General features: G+C 40.5%; 1 protein-coding gene across 1 annotated transcript in view; it reads left to right on the top strand.

Annotated features, from left to right (window-relative positions):
• Positions 1 to 382: 382 nt before the first annotated feature.
• Positions 383 to 12,816, top strand: part of FRMPD4 (FERM and PDZ domain containing 4) — a 120,502-nt gene continuing 108,068 nt past the window's right edge. Inside the window, exon 1 of the mRNA XM_075491904.1 lies at positions 383 to 495. Coding sequence (XP_075348019.1) covers positions 458 to 495 — 38 coding nt within the window. The 5' untranslated portion in view covers positions 383 to 457. The remainder of the gene's footprint in view (positions 496 to 12,816) is intronic.

Below are 12,816 nucleotides of genomic sequence, written 5' to 3'. Positions count from 1 at the left end.
GGCTAAAACTGTACTGAGAACTGGCATTTGACCAGAGGATGGCGATGAATGAAAATGCTCTCCGTCCCTTGTACTGAAAACTATTGAAAATGAGTATTGTGGGTGTGGGACTGACTCATCTGCCAAAGGCTTGGGCTCAAAGACCATTAAAAGTGACAGTGTATCTTTCCACTTACTGGGAAAACATTACAAATGTAAGTAGGCCTGCTAACCTGTTTTCATTTGCCTGGGTTTTGGCTGCAAATTTCACAGCTTTGAAAGTATTCAGATGCCAAGTGAATGTGAAATAAGTAAATTGGAAGAATAAATACAACAGACAAATAACTTTTTCTTTTTTTTTTTCTTCTCTCTCTTTCTCCCCCCGCTCCAAAATTGCAGCCACAGGAACAAGTCTTCAGGCTGGCCTCACCCTTCAGGGACCTGGAGCTTGAACCAGGGGACACCTTATGGATGGGAGATGACGGCAAACAGAGATGGAAGAGACTACTTCATCAAGTAAGTGGGCAGTGTGTGCTGTGCAGTCTGTAGCACAGCGCTGCAGCCCTGCTCTTAACTGTATCTCCTTGGAATCCTATTTCCTACTTCAGCCCTACACAGTTAATGTTCAACTGTTTTGATTTATTGCATAGAGATAGCTCTGACTGTACTTTATTGCGCCTTGTTTTGGTACTTGGTGATTTCATTTACCCAAGAAGATGCTGATAATATAAGGACCTGTAATTCGTTGAGGAATTACAACAAATGTTGTTAACAAAAAAATAAAAATAAAAATGCCATGTTTAAAGAATGAGGCAAAAGGTCAGTTCTGACTGGGACTAACAATTCTCCTCCATCTCCGCCATGTCAGCTCTTTTAGTTTGTCTAATATATTCATTATACTGGTAATGAGAAAGTGTATATTTTGATCCTGTATAGTTAATAGCCTAATTCTTAGATTTCCCATAGTCCTTAGCTCTGAATTTAAAGGTTCGCAAAATAAATGTCAATGTGCATGATGTGGTCGTAAACAAAATTGGCTTTTCTTTTCCCAGAGAAAACTGTGCATAATTAGTCTTTAAAATCACTTACGTGGCTTGGATAAAATACAGTTTGCTGCTCTAGCAAATGTAGTCTTATGTAGCTTTGGAACTTCTTCACCGAGAAGGGGTGATGGTGATGAGTTAGCAGAACCATTGCCTCATTTTGCAGCATAAGTTGCTCTAGCTTACCGTCCATTTTAAGGCTAGCATTTTGATTCTGCTCATGTGAAGAGTCGGTATTTTTTTAGTTAGTATTTAATTTGTATGTTTATTAGTCTGATTAGAAAGTCGTAGATGCTTTAAAAAGTCTTAGATGAGATGAGAATTATAATTCTTTCTTTTCATACAGAGTGAAAGGATCAGACTTATTTTAAGTTGATCATTAAAAGCCCTTAATTCACTCAAGATCCTTCATCTGCAAAACCAGAGTTGTACAGCGTAAGAATGAGGATCCCCATTACTCTGCTTTCTCTTCCTCCTCCCTTTGCCCAGGGTGTGTGCCTTGGCTTCCTAGGAGGCATTTGCTTTTGGAGCCAAAGCAAGATTTATAACAGTGTGGTGTCCTGCAGGCTTTCAAGATTTAGAGCAATTTCAGACCTGTCCAAATTGGAGCAAGTTTGTCTGGGTTAATGAGGGCTTAAAAGCTGACTTTGAAATGTCGTTTTCTTCCTTGAACAAGTATTTGTCATGCTTTGCATGTCTGTAAGACACTGGGTGCAGTGCTGGACAATGTGAAGCTGAATGCCAGGCACAATATAACTGTGTTAGCATAGGTTTTCTGCCTGAATTAATTAGGCTTGTCAAGAAGTATAGGTGAGCCTCCAAAGTACTGTGCAAATGTGACTGCTGCTTCTGTTACTCTAGTTGGTGAAGGGACCTGCACATCTTGGGTGTCTGTTTTTTCTGCAGACTGTCGGTACTTTCTCCTCTGCGTGACTGAGATTCATTTGAACAACTAATATCCTGCTTCTGAGGACAGGCACCACAATTGATTCCTCCTCTTTTCTCACTGGTCACATAATGGGATGCTGCACTTGTTGTGTAGCTATAAACAGCTGCGGCTTGCAGAATGCAGTGCATTAGTACTCATTAATTTTGCAATTTGGGAACGTTTTCTAAGTCTCAGTAGCTAATGATTATTTTGTTTATTTTTTGGATTGCCTTTTAGAACCTTGAAGTGCCATATCCCTCTCTTAAATGCAACAAACTGCACCTAGGAACAAAAATCCATAACAGGCAGTGCCAAATTATGCCTTAAGTAACGTTAGGCTTGTGGTGGTGGTGAGGTGTCATGTTTTGGTTTTTTTCCATGCTCTTATAAGGTGCTTGCTCACTGTTCTGTTTGGGGCCCTGGTCTTTCTTCCATTTTTCTCTGCAAGTGGATAGTAGACTATGTGGAAAAAAAAACAAACCTGCTTTAACGGGTGGAGAGAATGAGACCTCTGAGGAAGCTGGTCTACAGAAGCCTTTGATATTTTGTGCCAGACTTTCTTACCCACTGATATCTCTGAGCAGTCTTAGGTGCAAGTTGAAAAATGCTATGTACACACACCTTGCTTGAGTTATAGTACGTATTCTTGTATCAGATGTTTTAAAGCAACAGCATTGGCGGTAACACGTGCACCAGTCATGTCTCCAGAGTAGTAATGAATCTTACATGAAATGACAGTCCCTTGGGATGCATTAAAAGCCAGTAACTTCAGAAACTGAACGAAACCAGGAAACCATTTGGAACCATGTCCTGCTGTACCAAATCACCAGCTATCCACCGTTACTTGTGAACATCAGCCCTGGTAGCTACTGTGATGTGACTGGGTAGTTATGTGACCTATATCTTCATTTTAGAAGAATGACCAAAGGCTGAATACACCTAGTGACTTTGCCGCTTGATGATTCTTCTGTGGAGGTTTACAGTACCTGTCCTTGCAGTGCCTGTTATTTGTCCAAGTTTTCCCTCTCTGGCTTTCAAAACAACTGATTTTGCAAATACTACATGAAACTACATAAATGAAAGCACTATTTAATTTTCTTTCCTTCATTTTTCACCCCTGGATTTTAGGAATGAAATTGTGAGATGGTTGTTGACAGTTATGTCAAGAAAGGCAGGAGAGAGATCAATGAGATAGCATTTCATATTGTCTCCAAGGCTTTTTATAGCCATACAGATTAACAAATTGCATCACACTGGAGGAGAAAAAGCAATTCAAATCACTCACTTGGTTTTGATTAAAGATGTATAAACCAGGTATTATCACAATGAAATGTGCGCATGTACAAGCAAATAACATAATTCATAGCAACATTAACTGCTTTTTAGTTAAATAATTTACTTAGTGCCATATGTACATATCCATTCAACTGCAAGCAGACATATTGTAATTTTGAAATTGTGGGAGGAATAGAGAATCCAGGAGAATCTTTTGGTGAAATGAAAAGTAATTATATAGTGTCAGTGCAAATGCTTTAAGGTGCGAATGGGAAGAGATGTTTATTCTTTCTGCTGAAGCAAATTTGGTTTCTTTCAAATCTCTGAAAGCCCCTATGGCCTGAGCTAATCACAGGCAGCTTCCATCGCCAGGCAGCACTTTTGTAAAAGTGTGAGAAGAGCCTTTTATCAAAATGTTTTGAGATGTCGCTATCAATTCATTATCTCTTCTGTACAGATGGCACAACCGGGGTCATTTTGCAAACCTCTAAAATACTTTTTCTTAAGTTTAGGCCATGGTAAATTAAAGTTTCAAAACTTCACCCATTCCCTTTTAACTTGCCACTTTTACTTGAAATAGCCTTATGAGATAAGTAATACATTTCAGTATGGGAGAATGGCAATCATCTAGTATTCTTTCAGTGTGTTTCTGTACTGCACAAGCTGTATTAAGCTAGACCTTTAATATGAAATAGTTTACAATGTATATTTAACCATTTTAAAGGCCTGTTTTCTCTGCATTTATTATATATGCTGTGTAGTATGATTATGAGACATTTCTGTAACGCTAATTTGAACACAACCAGGACACTCATTAAAAATTTATTTGGTGTGAGTGTAGGGTTTCAGGGAGATAGCATGCCAAGCAGGAAGGTTTTGGCTGATTTTGTCCACACAGGGTTTAGCCTCATGGCAATCTGGGCTCGCCTAAGTTGCCACTGCTACAATCCTACTGATTTTTGGACCTGTACATTTTTGCCCTTTCCCTTGTGTCAGTCTTTCTGCTTGTCAGACCTGGAGGACAGTTGGTAGAGGGAAGTAAACTGGCAAAAGCTAATAAAAAATCAATCCTACGGAGAAAGCCACGAATTTTATGTCAGTTGAGCTCCCTGAACCAGTCCTCTGCATGGTCCGGTAGAGTTGCAGAATGGTTTAGAATGGAAGAAACCTTGAAGTCAGCTGGTCCAACCTCCTGCTTGGAGCATGGCTAATGCCAGGTGATGAGCAGCATTGCTGACACCCTGGAATACCTGACTGATGTGGCTACAGGGTTGCAACAGACTTGTGTTGGCTTAAGCTGCCCTACAGCTGCACTCAAAGGTGCAAGTTGAAGTAACATTTGCTGCCGTGAAAAGTTGTACCCTTTTGATTCCTATTCAGATTTAATTCCTAAGGTATTAGGTACTTCGGTATTTTTGTGGATCTGGCTTCTATCATTCAAATAAAGACCAGAGACTGTGAAATAAGATTAACTGAAAGAACGTGTAGCCCTTCCAATGTGGACTCAAAGCAACAGTGGTACCAGTAAGGTGTAGTCAGTTATTACACTCTTAAGTAATTTTTAGATGGGTCTGTTAGGTCAGCTTATTGCCATATCCTTATTTGCAAGATATGCTATTGGTCATGTTTACTTTAACTCTTGCTACTGCCTCAGAGAGCATGACAGGGTCTGTCAGTGTTACCAGTTTGATTTGCTCCCTATTTCACTCCAAGGACCCTGACCATCTGTACTTCATGCATATTAGCTTACTTCTGTGCTCCGGTATGGAAAAAACTGAGCAAACAGCTGGGACCTCAGGCAAGAAATAAAAGGAAGCACTCCCAGAGGTCAAAGCCTGCAGCATTACGGCTTGGCTTGAAACCATGGGTCAGTCCCTGGAGCGCACAGCAGAGCTGGGAGAGACCTACTCATCGGAAGTCTTTCCAAATCTTGTTATGTTAGTATGACATGGTTGCTACACCAGTTGAAACATGTCACAACGTATTTTGATATCTTGAGCGCCTGCTGTTGTTTTTCCGCTGGTGCTTTTGTATTTAGTAACACAAAATTCTTCCAGAGTCCTTCCAGGTGTATCTGGCAAACTTAATTCCTTTTTCCTCTAAGGTATGTTATCCTGCATATAATATTAGCTCCATGATTTTTGGCTTGTGAAATCAGTACATTTTGGTTGTCCTTGCTTGGCTTAGTAGCTATGCTATTCCTGAAATATGAAATTCTCAAATGTCAGCTTTTGACCCACACAGAAAACGTGGGTAACATGTTTGTGTTCTTTGGTAGCTAGCGCAGCTCACAACATCCTAAATTTGCAAAGCATACACAGTACAGTATTTCTTTACAATACAGCAATGCGATGATATTCTTCTATACTCAAATACTTACCTTAATAGTCTTCAGCTTATTCTTTCAGTGCTTGCTGTGCTTAGAAGAGGAAACTCATTCATGTTTTCTGAAAGGTGGAGTTCCTCTATGCGTGTTGCGTGCATCCTGTCTGGCCTGCATGGTCCCCTTTGTACGCCCAGTTCTCATAGCTAGCCAGCTGTTGATGATATCAGAACACTATCATCATAGAACACAATCATTGATGATATTAATGGCATATCAATCAAGCATCCTGCTTATTAAGGGCCACTAATTTATACCAGATGCAAAACTGAGGCTCACAGCCTGCTAATCAGTTTACTTCAAAATAAATAAGAATGGAAGAGGATCAGGCCATCCAGCTTTTTTTTTTTTTTAGTTTAGTTTTATTTGTCTTGGTATGTCTAGCCCTACCCCAGCCTTCTTGTCCATATATTCTGCAGGTTGTACATACCTCTTGGTAGTTTAGTCCTTTCTTGGAATATTTCTCAGGGGTTTGCTCTGTGGAAGGTTCTGAAAACAATCAAAGGATATAAAATATAGTGAAAGCCGTGATTGTTTTTAGTGTTGTTCATCTTCCTGGGTTTTGAAAAAGCTGCTGTTATTTGTACCTTAAGACTACCTTAGTATATAAGTCTGTACAGAAAGTTTGAAGCCCCAGGAGCCACCTTCTGCCCTGTAGGTATGACGTTATTTAGCACTTTCCTGAATGCATTACATTCCTTCATCTCTAAGTACAGAAACAATGTTGACTCGATTCACTGGAGGATTTATGTGGCATTCGCAAAAATATGAGCAACACCGCCGCCGCTGCTGCTCCATCCTCCCTCAGCCAGCATGAGATCGCTGGCACTTATGCAGGGTGTCGAAAAGAGGATTCATTTCCTTCTCTTTCCGATTCAGGTTAGGGATGTGAATGGAGGCAGTCTGTACGCCAGGATAATGCCTCAAGCCAAAGGCTGACTGTGGCGTGCCTCTTCAGGCTTCTCCACTCCCAGGTGAGACGCCGAGGGAACAGGCAGTGGAATCGCACTCTCTGGCCCACTTATTCCCACGTCCCTAAAAGGGACATCCAATGAGATTGAATGGCAGGCAGTTTAACGGTGATAAAAATAGTACAACCTACATAATTAGCGAATATAACTCTCAGCTACAGGTTACAGTAAAGCCTAAAATGCTTCATAGGATTCAAATGTACATTTGCAATGTACATTTGTAATGAGACTTCCACTATTAAATTACATAGGATTAAAAAAAAATTAGAGCAGATATAAAATCTTATGTTTCAGACAAGAGGGTGAGTCAGCTGCTGACTGCCTAGGGCTAGGACGAAACTTCCTGTATTAATCAGGTTATTCTATAATTACAAGGTTTCTTGCACCTTCCTCTGAAGCGGGTACTGAGTGCTGTCAGAGAAAGGATACTGGACCAGGCGGACAACAGGTCTGATTGGTATGGTGATTCTTGTTTTTTTTTCTCTCTCTTTCTTTTTTTTTTTTTTAAATTCCCATGTCACTAATACGGACTGTTGATATGAATAGTGTGCTATTAGAGAAAGAGTGCTACTATGCTCCTTTCAGACTGCATACAAATTTGCTTTCTGTTGCTAAGGGTTTGACCTGCTCAAGGACAGGATCGTATGGTAGAAGGGGGAGTGGGGCTAGAAGAGACAAGCAGCAGCAGCAGGGACGCACAAACACAAGTGACTGTTTAAAGCAAACCTGAATAATTAGAAAGGAGAAGAAGGAAAACTACATAGCAACCTGTTTGTGTCAGTGATCTGCCTAGAGACAACTTGGGCATATGGTGAAAAAGAAAGTATTGCTAAATGAGCTCAACCTCCTGAAAAGAGAAGATGATTTAACAGTTGTCCTTCCTTCACAGAGAACTGTTGCTCTAGCCATAAATATGGCAGGCATAAATACGACAGACAAAATGATGTTAATATCGACTGGGATAAATCATTGTTATAATGGAGGGAATAATAGCAAGGAGATGCTGATTTGTGGGGTTATTGTGTTTTAACTAGAGCATGGAAAAATGGAGAGTTCATTGCATTGTAAGGCAGCTGTACCTAAGCTCGTTGGTGTGCAGTAATTCAGGAGCTAGCCACAGCAGCGTGATTCCTTCCCCATCTCCTGCCTTGCCCTTTCTGAGTCCTCTCTGCACACATGTGCAACCACCGCTTGCTGAACCAAGAGGATTCCTCACACTGGAAAGGTGAGGGGAGTTGTACAAGAAGGTATGAATGTGGGTGAGACTACTCAGAAGAGAAGAAGCTTTTGCTCAGTCATTAGCCTTGGGTTGCTTGGATGTAATTGTACCTAAGTGGAGTGCAGGGAATCATGTACTTTGGGCCTCTGCTGCAGCAAAGTCCGTGATTCTCATCTGGTCCCTAGTGTTTTCTCCAGACGCAAACTGGGTGGGGACGCCATGAAATTCAGAGAAGTATTGCATCCTGAAGACTGTTATTCTTGTGTGCTTGAAATTGGATTAGGAAACAGAATAAAACTTTTAGAGCAGAACCTGTATAGAAAAAAAAAATCAAGTTATCCTAACGCAGAGTCACAAGGTACAGAGGTGAGAAGATGAAATCCTCATTACTCTTGGAGTTCACATGCTTCTGGGTAGATATTTCATATGCCATAACAACATTTCATCTGTGCATTACAGCATGTAAATGCATCTGTAGAAGCATTGCTTTGGTACGCCAAGCGACCGTTCCCAGGAGTGTAAAACAAATTAATTCTTGTAAAGAGTTTGTGTGAGAATGATAGCCCCAGTCGGAGTCTGCTTTTTCAAACATCTCTCTTGTAAAACAGAGCGCGGTCCCTACAGAATCGGGATTAAAAGCATCAAGTTCTGGTTCTGCAAAGCCATGCAGGTGGTTGGGAGAGTGGTAGTGGTTTGTAAGAAGCTATAAGTCTTATCTCGGGTCAGGTGCTGGTATCCCCAATGGTGCAAACACAGAGGCTCTGCATATGAAATAGAACCAGGCTAGTTGATAGTCCTTAAAAATAAAGAGGGGAAAACAGCTTCTGAAACACCGAAAAGGTAGAGCTGTCCACTGCAGGCTGTACACTGGGGCTTTAGTGGCCACAAGCTTGAAAAAATAAACAAGGCAAAGCTGCCTGATACTTGGTGATGGAACTGGGACCTTTCACCGCAAAGGCTAGGTGAAAATTTCCCTCAGAGCTTCAGTTAAGCATTAAGAAAAAAATGTGCCCGAGCTGGGTTATAGAGCAGAAAAAAGGGGTGAGAAGTAGCACAGTATATTGCTGATTTTTAAATAGCACAGTTGAAGTACACCAGTTCATCATAATGTATGTACAGAATTTAAAACAAGTTATCTAATTTGTTATGCCGTGCCAGGAAATACCATATTGATGATGCCTTTCCAGCAGTCATTGATATACTAAGGAACTGCATGCTGAGGTATATGAAAGCCAGCACTGAAGAAGCTGTATTTATCCTTTTGGCTTCATTTCTGTCCTATTAATATATTTACAGTTTTCTATAAAGGAAATGAAGTATAAGCCTACTGTAAAAGGTTCTTGTCTGGATTGTTATTGTAGAACAGCAAGGTCATTTGTTTTAGAAAGACAAGATGATACTACCAACAAAAGCTTACTGAATTTTAATTCTCATTTTGTTTTTAATTGCCCTTCTTGCAATAAAGTACAGCTTAATTATACTCAAAACGCTCAGCTCCCAAATCTAATGCTAAAAATCCTCGTATTATGTATGTTGTCATATATGTATAAGATGAAGGTGAAGAAATAGTTTTAGCTGAACTCAAATTGATCTAGTCACTGACAACAATATGACTCACTGCAATATTTTGAAAGGCATTTATCTAATGTTCGCTAGGATCCTGTGCCATTCCACCGAAAAACTTCAATTTAAAATAAACCAATCAAACTGTGCGGCTGCGCAATTAAATATCGCCATGGTAACGGGGATTAAGCACACAAGGTAAAGACCTGCTGACAGCGCAGAGATTATTTCAAGTTTCTTACTCTTCCAGCAGTAGCCAAATGAATTTACGTTTTCTGTATCAAACGCTGGGAGACGTAAAATGAAAGAGATTGAGGTACTTGTGTGGCATTTTGGGACTTCAGAGAATATTTCCCTGACAGGGGAAGTAATTAGCTGGAATTACAAATAGGAACGCAGCAGACAGATACGAATAAGTATTTGCTCGTGGGATTTATTTAGCATTTCATAATTAAAACCTGGAGAGACATACTATTTAGGATACAAATAGTGTGGAAAAACTTTGCCGTAGTTTAAGAAATTGAAGAGAATAATAACGCCATTTTGCTTTTAATTTTTAAGTGAACTTCGGTTATTTGCAGCTCTGCTAGAAAGTAACATTTCTAATGTGTAATATACATATAAAGTTATAGTGCAGATAGAAGTACTGATATTCAGTGAAGACACGGGATGATGCTTTAATCAATCCTAATGTATTTCTGCTTGTCTCTGGCTCTATTCCTAGCTTTTTTGTGTGTATTTATGAAGAATACTGGGGATGCAAATCTGCTGGCGTGTGGAGTTTTCAGCTTTTAGTGGTGTGGTTTAGGGTTGGTTTGGTTTTCTTTTTTCAGATTGGCCTTTGATTCGGTTGTAGCAGAGCTATTCTGATCACATTGGTATGGTCTCTTACTGCTGCATAAAGCTGAAATACCTGGTCTAAAGTGGGAGCCTTAATTCCTACCTTTGGTTTATCAGCAAGTGTTCAGTGCGATCGGGGGATGTTGTAGTCATGGGCTCTTCTGTCCAAGAAATGCCTGCCGATGGTTTTGAGCTGTGCTGATTTTTCCATGAGATCAAATTTATGAGGACATCTTCTGTCACTCTTTCCTGTCAGCCTGTGAGAAGTGGAAGGTGCCTTCAATGGGCAAATGATCTGCAGCTGTTCACCCTGTATTAGGGCAGATGTAGACTGCAGCACCTCTGCTTTCTGAATATTCGGTCAATATTTTGAGCTCACATGTAGTTGAGATCTAGGCGTATGCTTCCCACCAATGCTTACTGGTCTGAGGTAGGTCTTGGGATCATGCTGTTCTCATTCTTTGTGGTAGGATGGACTTTCCACCCTTGCAGAGCAGATCTGCTGCTTGGAAAATGTTTTAAGAGACCTGTGGTAGATGGGCCCACAACTGCACCTTTTCTGTGGGAATCGGAACTTGCCAAACCTGTCAGAGTGCATTTTGGTGTCTGGTTTTGATTATGGAAGTCTGTACAGTCTTCGACGTCTTTGGTCCCCTATTCATTTGGTCCCCTATTCATTTGGTTCCCTATTCATTTCAAGCATAAGCTTAGGTCTCTCTGTGTAAGCAGACAGTTTTTTTAGCTCTGCTCTGATGAAAAGATGTTGCTTCAGTTTTACTGGTTGTCTGACACCAGTTTTGTCGGCTTTACGTTAAAATGTCTTTCCTTGCACATTGAGATGCAATTTGTTTTTTTGCATCTTGGGATGAAAAAGCCTTTGTTAAAGATTCATGATAAATACTGCAGTTATATCCAAAAATCATTGCATCTGGCAAGTTCATAAAGGAGGAGATGAATACCGAGCACATTTTGTAGGAATGAGTGTAGAAAGTATCTGTTTATGGTGACACCCTTTTGTCATACAAAAATGCAGAAGCCCTGTTAAAGTTAGCTCCTGGCATAAGCATCCAGCAAATGTAGAAGGAAGAAGTAGTGAAATATTGATGAAACATAAGGTAAAATCAGAAAGTCAGGGATATATGGGAGAAGTTTCTTGAGATGTGGGAGACAGTTTCTTAGGAGTGCTGTATTAGACAGTGCTGTCCCTGGGCTTGGCCAGGTGGGAACAACAGAGTTTTACCTGGAGTCTAAAGAGGTACTTCATGTTTCTCTTCCTCCTTATAATCCCTTTTGTACAGCGTTTTCTTTTTGCTCCTGTTTTTATCGGTTTTGTTTAATCCAGTTAGTGCCTTGTGCTGGACAGCAGAGACTTGGCAAAAAGTCATACTGATAAAAGACATTTTGTCTTGGGCCACGAGGGGCTGATTCTGACAGCTCATAGTAATGACATTTAGAGATTTTGTTGCATTATTCCTGTTGCCAGCATCCTATTAAAATGCAGTTCCACCATTTTAACAGTGTACTAGGGAATGATGAGCTAATGGTCTACCTTTGAAAAGGAAACCATAAAAAGACCAGCTCAACATTGGTGTTGTGCTCTGAAAAGTCACAACTTTCCAGTTGGGAATCTTTTTAGTTGAAACATATATATAAAAATAGGGGTTTCCATGCCTTCAGATACAGGCCAGGATTGTGGCTAGGTCCTGAAAAGGACTTGGTTCCCTAGAGTGTCACACCATGACTAGCCAGAAGTTTCCAAAAGGCATTGAACGATGCTCGGTCAGAGGAATCCAAACATCAGTATCCTCAAACTCTGTTTAAAAATAGTCCTGTTAGTTTCCCGACTAGAATTAATTAAAGCAAGTGCAAGCTAATGGGCAGATCATAGGACCAGCTGCTTTCATGGTGTGAGCCTTCAGGAATACAGTTCCTGAAGGAGGAACCCTGTCACCTGAACATAATGTGTAATAGCTGCACAGCTGCTTTTTCAGCCTTGCCTCTGTGACTTGCATAGGCAATTGAGCCCTGCGCCGAAAGCCTGGGCGCCGTTAGGAAGAGTGACAGGACAAGGCTTCCTGTAGAGCTGCTCAGAGCAGGAAACTTGGTTGGGTTGGCTTGTTCCTTTTCCATAAGCTGCTTCTTTGGCAAGCTATACTCCGAGTCAACTAGCCTTAGAGAGAAAGGATGTCACGACTCCACGTGCTCAGGATCTGGCAGCCTTAAACAAGTTAGCCAGGTAGCGCTTAGCTTACTGTTACTGTTACTCGATTTTGTGCTCTAATTTAAAGAATTGACCAGCTGAAACTCCAGACAAGTTTGCTCAAAAAATCACAGGTTTGGTGGTTGGTTTTTTTTGTTGTTTCTTTGTTTTTATGCTACAGGAGCACATGAAGTCTGCCACATAAAATTGGGATCCTCATGTGCTTGGTGGTTATATTTTAATTAGCAGATGCTAGAAAGACATTGACTTTATTCTTATTTTTGATTGCAATGCTGAAGTATGGTAAGATTAAGTGAATTTTTCAAGGAGGGACTTACTGCCACTGCCAATTAAGAATTGCATGCAAATTTTTTCGTAACTACCGTTCAGTGACAAATTAAAAAGCTAAGCAATC

This window comes from Mycteria americana, chromosome 1 (assembly GCF_035582795.1).
Source record: "Mycteria americana isolate JAX WOST 10 ecotype Jacksonville Zoo and Gardens chromosome 1, USCA_MyAme_1.0, whole genome shotgun sequence".
NCBI lineage: Eukaryota > Metazoa > Chordata > Aves > Ciconiiformes > Ciconiidae > Mycteria > Mycteria americana.
The sequence above is the reverse complement of the archived record's forward strand: the minus strand, read 5'-3'. Positions and strand labels throughout refer to the sequence as shown.